We start from the raw sequence: 19,124 nt of genomic DNA on the forward strand, positions 1-19,124 counted from the left end.
CTTAAATACACGTGCACAAATCAGCTAACTTGTGTGGGTGTGTGTTGACTGTTTTCCAGTCTCCAAACAAATGCACAACTGTAATACTACCAATAATAATAATAATAAAAACAATAAAAAATGAATACCACAATTTATAAATACCACTAGTAGACTGAATATAGTTAAATTGAACATATATAAATCATAATGTAAATTGTATGCAGAAATATAAATTGTAAATTATGGATCCATAAATATAAATACAGACACATGCATTGTGTATTGTGTCGTTTGATGTTAATGTCTCATGGTTTGGGCTGTTTTAATGAATGATGATTTGTGTCAGTGGTGGTCAGGGATTCGTCCGGGCTAGAACATCCATGAGGTAAAGTAAATGTCTATTTGTCTCTGATGAAGGGGTCGTCTCTTTTGTGGATCACTCCTGGGTTTGTGCTATCTGCAAATGCTTTTGACTGGGTGCTGGGTTCCCTGCTGGGTGTTTGAGATCATCCTAAGTATTTTGCCATTGGGCAGACTTGACTCTTTCCACTTTATTGTTTTGCCTTGATTATTTTTTGGTGGGTAAACCTGGGTGTTGGTATGTTGCCAGGGTGTGGCAGGGGACCTTGTCTTGTGTCTGCTGTCAACTTAGTGAGTTACACACTAAAATAATCCTTCTGTGGAGCCACTGAAGACTAGTTAGTCTAATTATTCTTGTCTCATTGGACAGATAGGGTTTGGGATGTCTCAGCACCGCACATTCACCGTAATCTCTTGTGCGACGCACCTATTTTGTTTGGTCACTGTCTCGTGTCGCTGTGATTCATTGTTTGGATTCATGCAAATGAGTGCAACCTTTTGTGTTGTGGTTACTGCTCTCTGCATTTGTTGGATCACTTCTTGGTTGCATAGGTATGTGTTGGCAACCTGAATCATTTGTTGTTGTTGTTGTTATTGCAGTCCACTTAGGTTCCGTCACTTGTGTGTTACTTTTGTGTGAATAGCCTCCATAGCAATTGTTGTGACCTGTTTGTTGAGGATATTTTCCCTCAACTGATCTTTGGATCTTAGTGTGTCTTTCTAGTTTGTCAAGTCATGTATGCTGCTGGTTTCCTCCATATGACAGTAACTGTGGAAGTGGTTGAAGACAATTGGGTGGCTTTTTTGGGTTGTAGTAGTGGCAGTTCACTTTTGTTGGGTCTTTTTGCTCTTTCTGTAAAAGGGCTAGAAATTTGTAGGTGGTCTTCTTGTGGCCCTTTTCGGTTTGTGGCTGTTACACTCCACTGCTGTGTTTAGGTGTTAGATTTGTTTTGTGATCTGTAAACATTTAAGGATGGGGAAGTTACGACTCTATGTGTTCCTGTTTTTCTCTCGCGTCTCTTCCAGCTCCACCCTGATTAGTCATCAAGGTGCACCAGGCCAGTGCATTGAGGTTATTTAAAAAACCCTGTGTCAGCATCAGAAGCACGTTTTCCAGTGTGGGGTCTGCTGGTTCTGCTGGGCCTCAACCTGGGATTTTAACATTGTGTGTATTGTGTCGTTTGATGTTAATATATGTCATGGTTTGGGCTGTTTTACAGGCTTCCTGATGTTGGTTCGTGTCAGTGGTGGTCAGTGATTTTACATGGTGTTCACTATTCGCCCCTAAGGCCACATAATCGCAGCGCGTAACAATACATTACTGAAGAATAAAGGTAATATAATCACAATAATGTACATAATATGAACATCACTTAAATGTTTTTCGGGTTTTCTACCAGTGACCAAAAACATACAATCTTACACTGTTATCATGGTGACCTAAATCTACTCACATTAAAAAAACATGTGGCAGTGTAAAAAGAGCAACAACTATGTAAAGATAGAAACAAAAGATGAATGAATCATCTGCATCTTAGTCATGGACATATTAATGCTGTGCACAATGACTAAGGAGGGGTGTGCTGGTTCTGACGAAATGAAAACAAAACCGTTCCCGAGCATTAATATAACCGGTGTGAGCCGTCAGCCCATCTCACAGCTGCTCTGCTTCCTGTGCTGTGAGAACTGAGGATAACGCTGGTGATGGCAAGTGGACCTGAAGCTTGGTAAGTCACAGCTTGTTTGTCGATTTTGTTTTATTAGTTTGTTTGTTTGTTTGTTTGTTTGTTTTGGCAATAGATCGGAGGCAGTATTATAAATTATCAGGAAATAAAACGAGGACTGAAAATACGACTTGTATAATAAATGTGGTCCAGACAATCGTTGTGTTGTATAGAGTGTGAGGGAAAGAAAGGTAGTCGCACATTTATTACATTTGTTCGGTTTATTTCTCGTGTTATTTCATTCGATTCTTTGAAAATATATTTTTGTGGTGTCATCCGATTTCCTATGAAAGGAAACCTAGACGACCACTTCCTGTGTGTCGCCTGCAGGGGGCATCGCGCTGTGGGCATGAATCATACCCAGATGCAAACACATTTTGTACAGTTTCCTACATGATCTACTGAATGAAAATAATAAAAGCAACAGCTTAACATTTTATATATTTTTATCAGCACAACCCAACAACTTGATGAAATGAATAATTCACCTACATGTTTTGTTTTTATGTCAACGTCACAGACTGACCTGATGGGCAACTTTTCTCATCCTGTGCAAACAAATGTCAAATGTTAACATAACATTTACATTTCTATTTATACACACGTGCACGAATCAGCTAACGTGTGTGTGTGTCTGCAAGCATTTGGACTTTTTCCAGTCGCCACACAAATGTACGCTGCGTTCAAGTGCCGGTGAAAACCTCGGACATCCTGGCTTTCGTCGATTGAAGGTGCCATTTCAAAGATGGATAGAGGATTTCTAAATAGACAGAATAGCTCGACAGCCCTCGAATGGACTCTATGTACGTTTTAAAAACAAGCAGCAGAAATATGGAGGACTCTGGTGTAGTTTAACCGTAGAACACCCCCATAATTAATTGAAGAGTATAATTCCAATCCTCTGGAACCAGACACCTGCTGCTGTGACTCATTTGAACCGGCAGAAGTGTTTTTGAACAAGGCCCTGGCCTTAATGTGCTTTGTTTCTATGTCAGTAAACAAAGTATGCACCAGAAACTTGCGGGACTCACGTTACCAGCGACTTGAAACTTGCGGTTTTCTACTCAAACTGCGGAACTTGAGGCCATGTTTCCTGAGCAAGACAACTCACACAGTAACTGTATATTTAAAGCTGATCAGGGAATATTCGGTTAGGCTGTATTCTAAATCACAATGTAGCCTATTAGCTCATCAACTGTAAACCCACCTGACAATTATGAACCACATTCATTGGAGGCACTGTCAAAATGAATGCGGGTCTAGTGCAAAGCCAGTAGAAGATGTGTCAGAATAAAAAATGGCCCATTCAAGTCCCAGTTGAAATGTAGAGTGATTGTCACAAAATATCATTTCTCTCCGAAGGAGGGAAGAATGGCTGCTTTCATTTCTGCAGAAACGGATAGGGGCATCCTTATCTGAGTCCAACACTTCTGTGGCCTTGTAAATCCAACAGATAACAGGACACAGAGCACAATTAGGGAAATGTAACCACTTATCAGGAGTGAAATTTCAGTCACTGGTATTTTATGCTGGCTGATTGAAGTGCAATAGATGCCACGAGTAATGAAGAACATCAGAAACTGTCTAATTTCCCTTCACCCAGAAACCAACGGTGCAGGCTGAACTTCATGCTGCCTCATTCAAGACCATGGAAAGGCCGACTTCAAAAGACGGGAGAAGAGGAACAGTTAATGGTAATAATACAGTATTAGTGCTTTCTGACATGCCCTGAACTCCAGACATTTTGCTATAATTTTCCAGGGGGCGTGTATGTGGGAATGCAAATGTCTGAGGCCGGTTGCTATGGACATTTTTCTGGTAACATGTTTGAAAAATGTTTGAGTGAGCCCATACTTCAGTAAATATTATTTGAAAATTCATAGCATGCAAGTAGGCTTTTGCCCTGTCCTGCAATCCACTATGCTCTACTCAGACACCACCCCGAGCATGAATGCTTTGGAATTTTTTCCTGGTGTTAAATTTCCGTTGTTCATATTTAAAGGTGATAAGGCCGGATAATGTCCAGAATCAATTGTCCAGTCATTTTTCAGACTTCAATGTCTTCAAATGGCTTCAAGGAACCAAATTTGTCATTTTTTTCCTTCTAGGCAATCAAACTGGCCAACCTAAGAAAACCCACAGAAGAGGAGCAGGGCAAGAAAGGGAGGAGACAGATAAAGGAGACGGAATGTTTGGTGGAGCAAGAGGAGGTACATTAGGAGGGAGGGGGCAGATTGGAAGAGGAGGCAGGGGGCAGATTGGAAGAGGAATAGGAGGGAGGGGGCAAACCGAAAGTGGAAGCGGTGATAGGGGGCAGATTGGAAGGGGAACAGGAGTCAGGGGGCTGTCCGAAAGTGGAAGAGGAGGCAGGGGGCGGTCCGAAAGTGGAAGAGGAGGCAGGGGGCGGTCCGAAAGTGGAAGAGGAGGTAGGGGGCATACAGAAGGAGGAAGAGGAGGCAGGGGACACACAGAAGGAGGAAGAGGAGGCGGGGGGCAAACACAAGGTGGAAGAGGTGAAGGGATGCATGGAAATGGAATCATTTTGCAGAGATGGGATGAAAGAGATGCAGGAGGAAGTGGGAGACAGAGCCGAGAAGGGAGAACTAGAGGCGATGTTGCAAATAGACAGAGGGGTTGGTTAGGAAGAGGGGGACATAGTGTGGATGGAAGAAGAGGTAGAGGGGGGGAGAGAAGAGGGGGTTTCAGAGAGACACAAGAGAGGAATAGAGGGATTTCAGAGTGTAGAGCAGGAGCACCCCAGGGCCGTCGCCTGGGCTACAAAGCACTTGAAGAACTGTCTGGAAAAGACCCGTCTGTGGTGGCCATCGCCCTCTCCGCTGACCCTGCCCTACAAGATATCCTGTGTGAGACAACTATGAGGCAGGACCTTGTCGAACTCCTCTGCCTGGCGCTGAGCAAAGCCTTCAAATCAGAGAGAGACAGAGCATCTCGGCAGCGGCTGGCCAACCTCATTAAAGATTCTGGGTTTTTCCGCACCGTCCTGCCCCACTATCTGGTGGGCATGGCGTCAGAGTTTGACCCTGTCCGCAGGGCTCAGTACCCTCAGCATATTGAAAACATCCTGGTTAGTCTGTCTGAGGTAAGTTGAGGAAGGAGTGAATTGAAAAAAATAATCAATCGGTAAATTCCGCTGAAGGATAATGAAAGAATTTTTTGTTTAATGCTGAAAAACTAATATCACCTTTTCCCAGCTAAGTCCATCCACTGCAAACCAAGACATACAGACAAAAACAAAACTCTCATGAGAAAACCAATGATGTAGAAAATTGAAAAGAGATTATTCAGGGGCCTTTGACAAACCACCTTGTTTCATCATTTCTTAAAATAAATGGAACTAGAACGGCACTCAGTAGAGCGCATACGTCCGCCAAGGCCCAGTAATACCCTTAAATTCAAACAGGCTGTACCAAATATTGCCCATGCATAGATATCAGTTCTCTAAATATGCCTGATTCATGAGATATTCTCTTGGAAAATGTTGACGAAGTTGAAAACTGCTCTAGTTCACAATTGGAATAAAAAAATTCCCAGATCTAGCCCCTGAGCCGGAGCCGCACGGACATGTGATGGGTTCTTTCATGATACATACCACATCCTTCCGCCAAGTTTTGTAGAAATCTGTTTACTTGTTTTTGTGTAATCTTGCAATCAAACAAACACAAAAGCCAACAAAAGAACAAAAGGGTAAAAATATGACTTCCTTGGTGGAGGTTATTGATATTTGAACCTCATTGTGCTTCTTTCTCTATTCTATAAACTTTAATAACTTTACTCAATGTTTTGTTTATTAGGTGCTTAGCACCTTCCCTAGTTCCTCCATTCAGACAGTGAGTCTGCTACTGACGATGCTCCAAGCCTCCATGAACAATCTAAGTGCATCAGGAGTGGAGGTTCAGCCTCAAATGGAGGAGAGAGTTGTTGGTCTTCAGGACACGGTCCGTCACCTTGAGAAGACTGCCAGGGAGGGAGCCCGGCCCTCAAGGAGAGACACCTATGCCCTCCTTACACCTGGTGATTTCCTCTTAGAGATTATTGTTTCTAGATTTCTAGATGTTGATTTTACCTCCTGTCAACACTAGAAAATTACCTGGAATATCTTTTTGGACGTTTTATTGACATAAAAGTGACTGAATCTTGTTTTATCCGAACACAGGTGAAGAAGAACAGCAAGATTTCAGCCAAACACCCATCTGTCCGACTCCTGAGGAGTTCCAGCTGCATCACAAGCCCTTCCTTAGACCCAACATCATCTCCCAGCACTACCCAAACCCCCACCTCTACCTTGACACCCACTTTCGGCTGCTGAGAGAAGACTTTGTTCGGCCACTGCGTGAAGGGATCCAGGAATTGCTCTGGAACAAAAAGGACAAAGGAAATACCGATAAAACAATGAAGACCAAGCGCTTTGATAATATCTATGTTTATTTTGACACGAAATTGGTGACGATCAAATGCACACAGAACGGCATTTCCCACATTGTCCAGTTTGACGTTAAACCACTTAAGGTAAGCCTCTGGATGGAGATTGATGCTGGTCACCTTGTAATGTTTAAATTACTTTGGACTCCATACATATTTCTAATTATATTTTCTCCATTCTTCTCAATCCTGTAGTCTGTGCGCTGGCAGGATTCCAAGAGGCTGATCTATGGTTCCCTGGTCTGCCTGTCCTGTGATAATTTGGAGAGCTTCCTGTTTGCCACAGTGTCAGATCGGGAACTCAAAGACCTGAAAAAAGGAAAGATCCAGATTACCTTCATTGAAGAAAGCAGACTCAAGTTGGCTGGAATTCAGGTGGGGAATAGAATGCATAGATAGTCTTCACTAACCCTAACCCTAACCTTAATGAGATGGGAAACATTAAAATGATGTAAATAATAATATTAATACACATAAAAGTAGTCACATTAATTATAAATTGTACATAAATTAAAAATAGAATTTAATTTATAATAATCAGCAGGTTAAGACAATATTTAACTCTTGGTGTCTTATATTCTTTTGAGAATATCAATAACTTTGCTCCCCAGTCAAGATCACCACCTGTGGGATCCAAAATGACTGTGAAGTTCATACCTCACTAAAGTTACTATACATTATTATGACCCTCATCACAGTATGAATTATTCCAGACCTGTTGTGTTATTCTGCATAAGTTGTTGGTTGCTTTACAAGATCAACTGCCAAATTGTATCAAGAGTAGATGTCATCAACCCTGCACATGTTTCACCATATTTTATATGAAACACATGCACTGATTTAATTTGATTTAATAAACTTTTCAAGGACCTTGTGCAACAGTAAGTTATAATTTTATCAGTAGATGAAGGCAGGTCACAGTGAATACAGTGACTGACCACAGTGACGGAACGCAAGAAAAGAAGAACTAAACTAAACGTGGTTTTACCTTGTCCCACAGAAAGATCGAGTGTTCCTCATGGTAGAGAGCATCGCCTTTTTCGAGGCCTATCGGTACGTTCTACAGGGCCTACAAGAGCAGGAGAAGGACAAGCTGCCCTTCCAGAGGTATGTGTGGGATCTGATTTTATGTCTGTGGGCGCTGGGGAGGAGTTTCAGACTTTACTGGCAAGGTCATATTCATGATGTATTCTCACAGCACTTTGAGAACAAGCTCCCCGTGGATTTTTGAAAGGGCGGTGTAGGGGAGAACCTTTACAAGGGAAGTAGTGCAATCACGCTCTTAATTGGCACCAGTTAATTGAATCACTGTGGTATTCCCCAGAAAGCTATCACGCATCCATTAGTTCAAAAGTTCTGTTATTGTGTGCACTTCCTTTGCTCTTCACACATACCACAAAGCAGGGCTGGGCAACATGACTATTGTTAGCTATTATCAGCTAACTTAAGATGGAACTGGCATTAGTGAGAACAGTGAAGACTTTTAATCAGAAACAATATATTAGATTCATGCAAGTTTTTAAAATCTTATTAATAATACTTCCAGGTACATTGTGGAGTGCAGCACCGATGTGCATCCCCCGGCTTATCTGAAAAGACAAGATACGTACGACCTGTCATCTGTGGCCAATCCTAAATATAAGAAAAGAATGAAGCCCTTTCACAGCCTGAAGGCAGACGCCTGGCCGAAAATGGAGGAGCTGGGGCTGGATGAGTCTCAGTTGAGAGCCGTCCAGCTGGCCCTCACAAAGGAGCTGGCCATCATTCAGGGACCTCCTGGCACTGGTAAGATACCGACAAGCTATTGTTGGAAGGACGACTTCATTCAGCTGTGAATGTGTAAAGTATATTTTACATATTTTGTAAAAATGACTTATTTACTTTCTTTAATACTTGAATATTAAACTATTTTGCTTCTCCAATCTTCTCAGGTAAAACCTACGTTGGACTTAAGATCGCTCAGGCTCTGTTGACCAATGCGCATCTCTGGAGTGAAGAATCTGGCAGTGGTACCATACTGGTGGTGTGTTACACTAACCATGCCCTGGATCAGTTCCTTGAGGGTAAGCAGTGATGTCAATTCACATCAGATATGTTGTATAGGTTGTTTGAGTTGTAAAGTGCTGCAACTGCTGCCGTTGTCATAAATCCTTCTTGGCAGGCGCATTGTTGGGCTGCTGATATTTCTACACTTAGTTTATATTTTTGGGGAAATATCATGTGCATTTCTTTTGCGTCTGCGTCTCAGGTATTCACAAGTTTCTGAAAAAGGGTATCGTGAGAGTGGGAGGCCGAAGCAACAGTGAGATCCTGAAGAGTTTCAATCTGAGAGAGCTGCGCCACACTGTCAACATCAGGAACTTGTTGCCGTCTCACCTGCGTTTTGCACACAGTGAGGTGAGCTCTTGCAGCCCAATTACCTTCAGTGTTACAACTGACAACCTGACATGATGTTTCAAGTTGTGCCACACATTTCTCCCTCATTCATAGCTAGGTGTTAAGAATATATGAAATTATATAATAGTCTTAAATAAGTAATGATTCAGGTTATTATATGTTTTTTCATGTTGATGTTATGTTTTGGGGATTTCGACACCTTATCAAAGTACATATGACGTGTTCAACAGATTAGGACGGAGCTAAGGAAGGATGAGAGGGATGTCATGAATGAGAGCCTCAAGCTGACGTGTTCTACGAAAGGCGTCCTGCGTGAAAGCGTCTTACAGAAGTTCATTTCAAGAACACATTGGGTCGGTCTGCAGCGACTAACCGTGAGTTACTCTGAATTAAAAATACATTTGTACAAATGTATATATGTGACCTTAAATAGCCTGAAAGCAGAGACGTCTTTGCATGATATTCTAGGTGCAGAATTTTTTTTCCACGGCCCGAAATGTGAAGTCCAGTCTGATGGAGTGGCTGAGTTTGGGTGCAACCGTCTTCCTGCAGAGGGAGACAGAGATTGCAAATACAAATGGAGGTAAGGGTTGTCAGTGGTGCTCCACTGAAAGAGCATCTCATTATTGACGGTTTTTCAATGTGTAAACATCAATCTAATACTAAAATGCACATTATCAAATAAGTAATGAGGTCAATAAGACAATGTGAACCAGCAGAGACACACGATTGTCACATATTCAAATAAATGGCTAACAAAAAATAACATTGATGAATTTTTTGTAAAAATGAATCTATTAATTGAAATAACCCAGTTAAAAGAAAATACAAATCTGTGTAAACATCTTTTGTGATGTAGATGGAGATTTTTATATAGATAAGTGCATGTGGACCATTACTGAAAATGATATAAATTAGAAATCATTCATCTTGTTGTGTAGAGTCAAAACAATGTACAATGTATTCTATATTTATTTCCTTTGTTCATATGTTGTTCTAATCTATGCAGCTTTATAAGTTGCCAATGAAAACTAAAATTTACTACAGAGGTTGTACTGAGTGAATGAACCCATTCTGACACTGATTCCTACTACAACATGTTGGATGTAGCAGCTGAGGAGGCGATGGAGCTGGGGGAAGATGGCCTCATCGATGTCGAAGAGATGGCTGATCTGATCCAGTCCGACCGGATCATTGAAGACGACAGCGGTCCACGTCGGGGTAGAGATAGCAGAAAGGAGCCCAACATGGAGTCGGCCGTCAGAGAAGTGGCAGAAATGTTGCTGGTTATGAACCTGGATGAAGTTGAAATACAGGCTGACCAGAGCGAGGAAGGATGGGAGGTAACATTAAGAGATGTGAAAAGTTTTATCATTTCATCCGTTAAAAGTTGAGCAAAATGTTTTCAGTCCGACTGAGTGATCACACTTAGAACAATAGTAGTCTGAGGGGAGTACATTACATTACATGTCATTTAGCTGACGCTTTTATCCAAAGCGACTTACATTTTTAGAACACTCATCATTTTATGAGGGGCCATCTAGGGGTTCAGTATGTGTAGTACATAGTGTAGTAGTAGGACACTTAGGCATGCAGATGGGATAGAGTGGGATTTGAACCGGCAACCTTCTTGTTGCAGAGCACCCGCTCCATCCCCTAGGCCACGCTCTCCCCGAGTAGAGGGGAATGTGTTAACAGAGGATTTAAGAGCCATGCAAAATGACATGCAAAAATGACATGCAAAAGAGCCAGCCAAAAGAACCGCATGTTCTACAGGTGCAGTGTTTTACTTAAAGCTAATCTGTGATGTTTGATGTTCACACATTCATTCTTTGCTTTCATTTCAAATGTGTCACCTGGGCCCCCCCCGGGGGACTAACACATGTGTTGAATACACATCGTTCCACACGAAGCATCTGAAAAACGTATTCTTGTAGGAGCTTGTGATCTGGTAAATGACCTGTATTCATACAGAGCCTTTCTAGTCTTGATGATCACTCAAAGCAGCACAGCGCTTGACATTGCATTATATACATCTATGTTTGCTTGAAAGCTGTCTGCCCTGCTTTTGAAGGTGCATGGCTTCATTGGACGACTCATTACTGCCACCAACTGTTGATCAGTGGAATAGCCCACAGCCCTTGGTAGGACTGTGTCTCATGTCACCTGCTTGTGTGGGCCCCCCTGCTCTGACACAGGGGCTGGAATGACATGGACCTCATCATACTTCATCAAATTAAACAACCCTATGATATTATGTACAAATTAACTAACTCTGTCCTGATCTATACAGATGCAACGGGACCAAAGGATAAAGCTGAAGAACAACATCCGAAAGGAGCTGCAGAGTGGTTCAGCTATGACTGAGGAGGAGGCGGTGAAGGTCTTGGATGTTTGGACCCTAAGTCTCCCAGACAGATGGAGACTCTATCGGTAGGCTTGCGTCTGTGTTTCACTTTTGTTCCCTTCATTCACCATGTGATTCTTTTGTAAACCTCTTCCTTTTAGTCCCGTCTCCTAGTACCTTTCTTACATTTCAGTCCTCCTGTCCTCGGTCTTGATCTTTCTTCCTTTGCTCCCCTCATCCCCAAAAGCAACCGTCGTCTGGTAGAGGTAGTCTATTCCCAGGGTGTATAATTAAGTCAACTAATCACAGGGAAAATGTATCCCAGAGGATCTTTTCACCTCAGAGAGCAAAGACATCACTTCTATCCCTGTGAAAACAGGACTGTGAGGGCTCATGTTTACATAGACATAATTATCATTAAGGTATGTTTATTTATTTATACCAAACACATGCACAGACATGCACAACACACTGATGCAAAGGTAGGTACATTTAACCTCTGCATTTAACCCATCTGTGTGCAGGACACACAGAGCAGTGAGCGACCATGTACGGCGCTCGGGGAGCAGATGTTGGGGGAGTAAAGTGCCTTGCTCAGGGGCACTAGACAGGGTAGGGAGACTCTTGGATTTTTGGACAGATCAATACAGGTTCGTCTTTTGTTGTATCTCCGTGGAATCGAACCGGAGACGAACCAGAGACCTTCTCTGCCCATAGTCCAAGTATCTGCCACTAGACCACCGCCTCTCTATTTGTCTAAACTAACAAATAGGGCAATTTCCCTCCAATGCAGAAATCACATGTCTCTGTACTTTTTCTAGATGCAGAGCAAATAATGAGTATTCAGGACTAACCCTGAGTAACAGTTATTTACTCTCCTGTGATTTGTGTCTGCAGGTTGTGGGTGGAGCGCTACAGGTCAGAGATTTGCACCGCACTCCTGGCCGCTGAAGACGCCTATCAGAACACAGCTGAACGACTGGCTGATTTAAGACGACATGAGAGCCTCTGTATCCTTAGGAACGCCAAGGTACAGTAGAATAGAATTAGTGAAATGAAAACGGTAAACTGGACTTAGTGGATTCAGTCTTTAGCCCAAGAGTCACATTCACAACACACTGTCATTCAGCATTTCTCTATCACACATCCAGTTCCTACTCTAAAGCGGTTTAGGGGGTTTCTGGTTTCTAGTACGCTTCCACATGCGGACTGGAGAAGCAGGGAATCTAACTACCAACTTTGTGACTAGTAATTGACCAGCTCTGCCTCCTGGGCCATAGACGACACTAGATTGTTTTTTTTTTCTATGATCCTATAATAGATTCTTTGTAAGGCAAAGCAGCTAAATGGGTCTAATTGAATGCGGAATACACTCAACTTTTGTAGAGAATTTTGACGTGAAATAATATGTTGTGTTATATTTTCATTGATCGAAGAGAGACATACTTCTTTTACACTGAAATGAGCAAGAAAACATGTTTATTTAAAAAGCGGGTGAATCCTCTAAAAAGGCTGACGAGCCCCTCCCCAAATTCCAGTAGAGGAATTTGTGGGAATACTCATTTTTTTTCCTGGTTAGTTAAGATCGACAGGAGTATACACTGTTTGTAGTCATGCCCATTGCAGACAGGCTGTTGTAATAACATTAATCATACGTCTATTAGAAGAGACAAGCTCGTATTGTGTGTAAATAAACAGATGCGGTTTCTTTGTCCGTCAGGTTATTGGCATGACAACAACAGGGGCAGCCAAGTACCGCTCAGTTCTGCAGGAAGTGAGTCCACGTCTGGTGATCGTAGAAGAGGCCGCGCAGGTCCTCGAGGCCCACACCATCACCACACTGAGCCAAGGGTGCCAGCATCTCATCCTCATCGGGGACCACCAGCAGGTAAGTGCTCACCCAGACAGACACGGTTCCCTAAAAGTGATCAGAGTGGGACGCACTAATACTTTGGAGGCTTCAAGCGAAACACTGCTCATTCACATTTGAATGCAGTGATGTCATGTACGGCCGAATTGTACCATAGAGACATCAGCCAATCAAATTATGTTTAAACAAGCATTTTAACACAAGCGGTAGCCAATTAATTTGCGTCAATGCGAAAGAGGGTGCAAAGGCAGCGGTTCATCTGGTTGTGGATCTCGTTTGCCCTGTACTTCTCCTCAGCATTGTGTTGGTAGCTTCAATGGTACTCTAGGACGAAAGCATGTTGTGTGTCCTGAAGCATGAAACTGTGATAGAGATGATTGCACCAGCACAAACATTGGGCATGGCCATTGTCAAGCATCCAAACAACACAGACTTGTGAGTCCAGCAGTGAGCTGCCAGTGTATTTAAGTAGCCCATCATCCTTTTGACTGAGGAACACCCTGTTGGTGTGTCTGGGTGAAAATTTGATGGCCTGTCATGATGGATTTTGTATACTTTACTGGTTGTCAGTGTGTTTGTGTGTTTGTTGCCTTGAGGGACATGGATACTGGACAAAAAAAAACATCCCATGCCAGATATTACAAGAGAACAGTGAGGAGTGATATGCAGGAAATCAGTAGACTATTACAGCAACTTGTCAGGGCCTGCCAAGGACATATGGCCAGGCAGCCTGTCTAGCAATCTGCAGTGTGGGATCACAACTACACACAGTTCTATCACAAATCTCAATATTCTGTCCTGCTCTCTTCTTGTTGTGTAACTTATGACTGCTCTTCTCATAATATATGCTCGTCGCACTCTATGCATGGATTTATGTATTTGTTTGACTATAAAAACAAATCTGACTTCCTTACGCTGACACTGAAAGTTCAGCAAGCATGAGAATGCAATTTAAAATGTAGTTTGACTCTAAACTTTTCCTTTAGTGTAAGTCAGGCTGGGGAATTAATGGCCATTTTACAGTTGCTTCAGATTAATATAAAAGGGATTTACCGCTCTACCTGAGGCTATTAGTGGGTCCAGTTTAATGTACCAAATACATGTTAACTACAAGTGCAAAATAAATGAATCAACTTTTGAATTATCTCTGATTTAAATTACAGGGCGATTAACAAGATAAGTTATTGTAACGGCATTAATATGGGTCTGTTTTTTCTTGAGTTTATAAACATATAGTTTTGATTTTCACTCGATGAACATGTGTGCAGAGAGCTTTGTGTTTTGTGGAATCCAAACTCAAATGTGTGCATGTAATGGAAGTGGATGGATAACACTTTCCGAGTAAAATAAGCTTTGGCATTTTTTTTATGTTGTTCATTAATCTAAGGTTTGGTGTTGAACTGAGCTGAACACAATGCCTCACATTCATATTATAATTTGTCTTGCCTCCCCCACACCCCTCCCACCTACATGCACAATCACACTGTGTCCTGCTGCTATATTAAGTTCACACACACACCCACACACAGACACACATACACACCCACACATAGACAAAACAGCTAAAAACTTAACAGGACAGCAAAAGAAAGTTAGGGCATTTACATACACTCTATATTCCCACCCAGTCACCTGAAAACAGAAACCCATTGTGTTATATTGTTTGTCCCTTCTAGGCTTGCTACTGTATAGATAGTTGCTTCCACCACACACATTTATCACTCTGTTCTTCACTCACATGGTTATGATCTTGGACTTTTTCCTACACTTGAGTACATCTAGTACAGTAAACCTTCCAAATCAATTGAATCACCAAGTAATGGAAGAAGGCAAAAGCTAGAAACATGTTTTAGTTGCTCAAATTCCCATCACATGTTCCCTTATCTGCCATATTAATCATAAAAGTATATTCATGGCTTTAAAACGTTCTCCACAACAGGACCACAGATTCTGAGTTTACACAAAATCACTTGGACTTTAATCAATATTGTTCTCAACAGTGATTCATGAGGATTTAAGTGTTAAGCGCATCTGATGAAAATGTGATTTCTCCTTCAGCTGCAGCCCAGTGTCACAGTGTATGAACTCGCCAAGAAGTTCAACATGGAGATCTCCATGTTTGAAAGACTGGTGAGGATGGGAGTTCCCTTTGTCAGGCTCAACTACCAGGTTTGTGTTTATTTTCGAGTTTGTTGCAATCCTAATTGCAGGATCTCAGTAAATTCAGTAAAACCTTAACATCTTTTGATGGTTTAACTAAAGAAATGTTGAATGCATTACTTAAATAGGTATGTTTGTTGTTACATGAAATCGTATATGTATCCTATTCTTTCTTCAGCATCGTATGAGGCCAGAAATTGCCCGTCTTCTGACCCCACATATCTACAAAGAGCTGGAAAACCATCCCTCTGTGTTCAAGTTTGACAACATCAAGGTGTGCATTACATTTGCTCTCCTGCTGTGTCTAACTGCTTGTTTTTCATAGTGGATAACTGTTTACTTGCCCGCATGGAAAAAATGTTGGCAGTGTATACAAGATAAAGAATTCCGCATATCAAGCATAACCTAAATATGTTTTAAATAAATGTTGTGTTACAGGGCCTGAAAACCAACATATTCTTTGTGGAGCACACCAATCCAGAACAAACAGATGGGACAAGCCAAAAGAACCAACATGAAGCTAAGTTTGTTGTCGCTCTTTGCCGCTATCTTCTCCAGCAAGAATACAAACCTGAGCAAATTACCATCCTCACGACCTATACCAGCCAACTCCACTGTCTGCGCAACCTTATGCCTGCCAGCAAGTTCGCAGGGGTCAGAGTGCATGTGGTAGACAAGTACCAGGGAGAAGAGAATGACATTATCTTGCTGTCTCTGGTCCGCAGCAACTCTCAGGGCAAAGTTGGTTTTTTGAAAATCCCCAATCGCGTCTGTGTGGCCTTGTCTCGTGCCAGGAAAGCTCTTTACTTGGTTGGCAGCAGTGAAACACTTGAAACTGTCAAACTGTGGAGCGACATCTTCCACACATTGAAGGAGAACAACCAGATTGGGAAGGCTCTCACCCTCTGCTGTCAGAATCATCCAACTCGACAAGTAGAAGCTGCTTGTGATAAGGACTTCGAACAAGCCCCTGAAGGTGGATGCACTCAGCCTTGCCAGTTCCGTTTGGACTGTGGCCATGTTTGTGCAAGCGTCTGCCACCCCTACGACCCTGAGCACAAGCAGTACAAGTGTATGAAGAACTGCCAGAAAATTATGTGCGATCAGGGTCACAAGTGTCCACGTGTGTGTCATACAGAATGCCCAGAGGCATGTCCAGTGATGGTTGAGAAGATCATACCTCAGTGTCAACACCCACAGAGGGTTCCTTGCCACCAAGACCCAGAAACATTTGAGTGCAAGGAGCCTTGCCAGAAAATGCTACAGTGTGGACATCCATGTGTCTCGACCTGTGGGGGACCATGCACCACGAGGTGCAATGTGCAGGTCACCTTGAAGCTAAAGTGTGGCCACAGCCAGAAGGGTGCTTGTTTTTACCAAACGGAGAAAGACGGGCCAAATTGTTTGACCCCATGTGAGCAGCAGCTAAAATGCGGCCATCCTTGCCGTGGTAAATGCTCCCAGTGTTATCAGGGACGCTTCCATTACCCATGTTTTCAGCAGTGCCACCGTCTCCTTGTCTGTTCACACAAGTGTGAGAAACCTTGCTTTCTTGATGGCTCCCCATGTCAGAGACCATGTGACAATTGTTGTGTCCACAGTAAGTGTATGAAGAAATGTGGGCAGGCCTGTACTCCATGCACTGAGCCCTGCGCCCGGCAGTGCCCCCACCAAAGCTGCAGTAAGTTTTGCCATGAGCCATGTGATCATCCACCGTGCACCCAACCCTGTGCCAAGAACCTGGGTTGTGGCCACCGGTGCATTGGTCTGTGTGGAGACAAATGTCCAAGGAAATGTCGGATCTGTAATCAAGATGAGGTGAAAGAGATTCTCTTTGGAACCGAGGGTGACGCTGAGGCTCACTTTATTCAGCTAGAAGACTGTAGACACATCTTTGAATACACAGCGATGGACGAGTACATGGGAGTGAATGACCAAGAGCAGGCAAATAAAGAGGTGGTGACCATAACATTGAAGAGATGTCCCAGGTGTCAGACTCCAATCCGCAACAACGTCCGCTACAAATCTCACATTAACCGCAATCTGGCTGTGATAGAGATGGTAAAGTTGAGGGTAAATGGACATCCGCTAGATATCAAAAAGCACAGGAAGGCTCTTAAAGAACTGTGGAAGGAAAACTCTGTCACCCGTGGAGTAATTCAACCATACATTCATCAGCACATCAGCAAGACACTTGAAGAGGGTGTTTTCACAGCAGATGACCTGTGGGTCCTGGAAAACAAGATGGATTTCATGACTAGAGTTGCAAAGCTACAGCTGAAAAGCACCAGGTTTGAGGCGGATGTTGCAGAGTTTTTGAGCTGGCTGAGCGACCTCCACATGAAATTCACAGACCAGCAGGTCTTTGATTTGGAGAGACAGCTACTGAGACTCACCTTCTTTACGGATCTCGACGTCCATTGTTCTAAGGCAAACGCTAGAGGGCAAAGTTCTGCTGCTCAGTTAGAGGTACAAACAATCACAGAAGTTTTGGAAAAGTCCGGCCAGTTCACTGAGCAAGATGAACAAATAGTGAAAGAAACCATAATGGAGCTGAAGCAAAAGCTTCCATCCACAGGCCTGTGGCTCAGTGAGGAGGAGACTACGATCAAAATGCCTCCTGGAACCTGGGACAAATGTCCTAAAGGCCACGTCTATCTCGCAAGAGAGAGTGGAGGGGCTGTGGAGAGTCAGTGGTGTCCTCATTGTGATGCTACTATTGATGAGGGGAGTCACAAGTGGTAAACGGCAAACCAATTCGCCAGATGAGGCACCGCATCTTGCCTGATATGAACTACTGAGAGCCATCTTGGAAACGTTAGTGTGATTTCAGCCCCAAATGTTGTCTGCAATACTTGGTTGACATGTAGAAATCATGTAGAAATCAGAGGGGCAGTTGTTGTAGTTTTCGATCATTCGAAATGAAGTTGAAGAAACTAAATGTTTTCTGTAATTAAGGTCTTAAAGAATTTTCAAATGCTGTTTTTATGTTGGTTAAAATTGTACATTACTTTCCTCTTGGAGACATTTCATCAGTAACGCTGCTTTGGTCCAATGTTTGTACATAGCTTAAGATAGAGACTGTGTGATGCAATGTCTTAGACATAACGGAACAACCCTGCTCTTTAAAGTGACCGAAAGATTAGTGTTAAATATCGTGTTACCTTTAAGCCTCTTCATGTGAGAGGAACTATGTTTCAGAGTTGAATAATAAATGAAAGGTTGTTTACACAGTTGTGCTCCAGAGAACTTTCTTTTAAAGTTTTATACTGCACAGCATCATTGCAACATGTTTCTGCATGCAAGCTATTACACACATCTTACAAATACAGGAAAGTACCTATCCTGATACTTTCTTCCGGCAATCTTCCACACCCAATGTAAAAATGATTTCAACATATGCAGTTTTATCTCTTTTCAGTCACATTCCACATTATTTAGCCCTTCAAACGTCTGAGTCCTCCTAGTGCCAAGTTTCTCACAATGTTTTTGCGGTTTAAAAAATCATAGTGAGTTAATGTAAACAAGATTAAGAATTCTTAACATGACCGTTACGCTCCTGTCTAGGGTAGGAGCGCAGCATGAAAGTACACAAAAACTGGTTCCCTTCCTGGTCCCCGAAACCAGAATCAAAACTCTAACTTATGCCATAAAGTGTGAATATATTATTTACGTGAAACGTGACAGTAAACTGAAATAGTTCTTACTCAGGGTGGGCCCAGGCAAAAGCAACAACTAAAAAAAATCTTATTCCACAAAGTAAAGTGCTGGATAAACTTATATAAAATAATAAACCAAAAAAAACAACTAAACCCATCTCGCTAAATACAACAAAACAGGAGAA

At 42.4% G+C, this 19,124-nt stretch overlaps 1 protein-coding gene and 1 long non-coding RNA gene across 3 annotated transcripts; both read left to right on the forward strand.

Annotated features, from left to right (window-relative positions):
* The first annotated feature begins 1,991 nt into the window (after positions 1-1,991).
* LOC133969512 (uncharacterized) lies at positions 1,992-4,277 on the forward strand. Its single transcript, XR_009924211.1, has 3 exons — positions 1,992-2,069; positions 3,670-3,760; positions 4,175-4,277. It is a non-coding gene; the product is annotated as an uncharacterized LOC133969512 (long non-coding RNA).
* Positions 4,278-4,524: 247 nt separating this feature from the next.
* znfx1 (zinc finger, NFX1-type containing 1) lies at positions 4,525-18,506 on the forward strand. Of its 2 annotated transcripts, none has more exons than XM_062406025.1 (17): positions 4,525-5,166; positions 5,879-6,098; positions 6,241-6,593; positions 6,702-6,881; positions 7,507-7,613; positions 8,053-8,291; positions 8,438-8,569; positions 8,755-8,903; positions 9,134-9,277; positions 9,372-9,486; positions 10,014-10,246; positions 11,197-11,336; positions 12,148-12,280; positions 12,971-13,138; positions 15,179-15,289; positions 15,459-15,554; positions 15,719-18,506. In XM_062406025.1, the coding sequence occupies exons 1-17, from the start codon at positions 4,588-4,590 to the stop codon at positions 18,023-18,025; spliced, it is 5,406 nt and encodes a 1,801-aa protein (XP_062262009.1). In that variant the 5' UTR covers positions 4,525-4,587; the 3' UTR covers positions 18,026-18,506. The 2 variants fall into 2 exon arrangements, with proteins under 2 accessions (XP_062262009.1, XP_062262018.1); XM_062406034.1 differs by having other exon boundaries at positions 10,017-10,246.
* The last annotated feature ends 618 nt before the right edge of the window (positions 18,507-19,124 follow it).

Source organism: Platichthys flesus, chromosome 2 (assembly GCF_949316205.1).
Source record: "Platichthys flesus chromosome 2, fPlaFle2.1, whole genome shotgun sequence".
Taxonomy (NCBI): Eukaryota; Metazoa; Chordata; class Actinopteri; order Pleuronectiformes; family Pleuronectidae; genus Platichthys; species Platichthys flesus.

Bases quoted from the DNA above. Each gene is read 5' to 3' on its own strand.
- znfx1 (XM_062406025.1), top strand. From the start codon at position 4,588: ATGCATGGAAATGGAATCATTTTGCAGAGATGGGATGAAAGAGATGCA. The intron at 8,292-8,437 runs GTAAGATACCGA...CAATCTTCTCAG, and splicing joins TCAGGGACCTCCTGGCACTG to GTAAAACCTACGTTGGACTT. The intron at 8,904-9,133 runs GTGAGCTCTTGC...CGTGTTCAACAG, and splicing joins TGCGTTTTGCACACAGTGAG to ATTAGGACGGAGCTAAGGAA.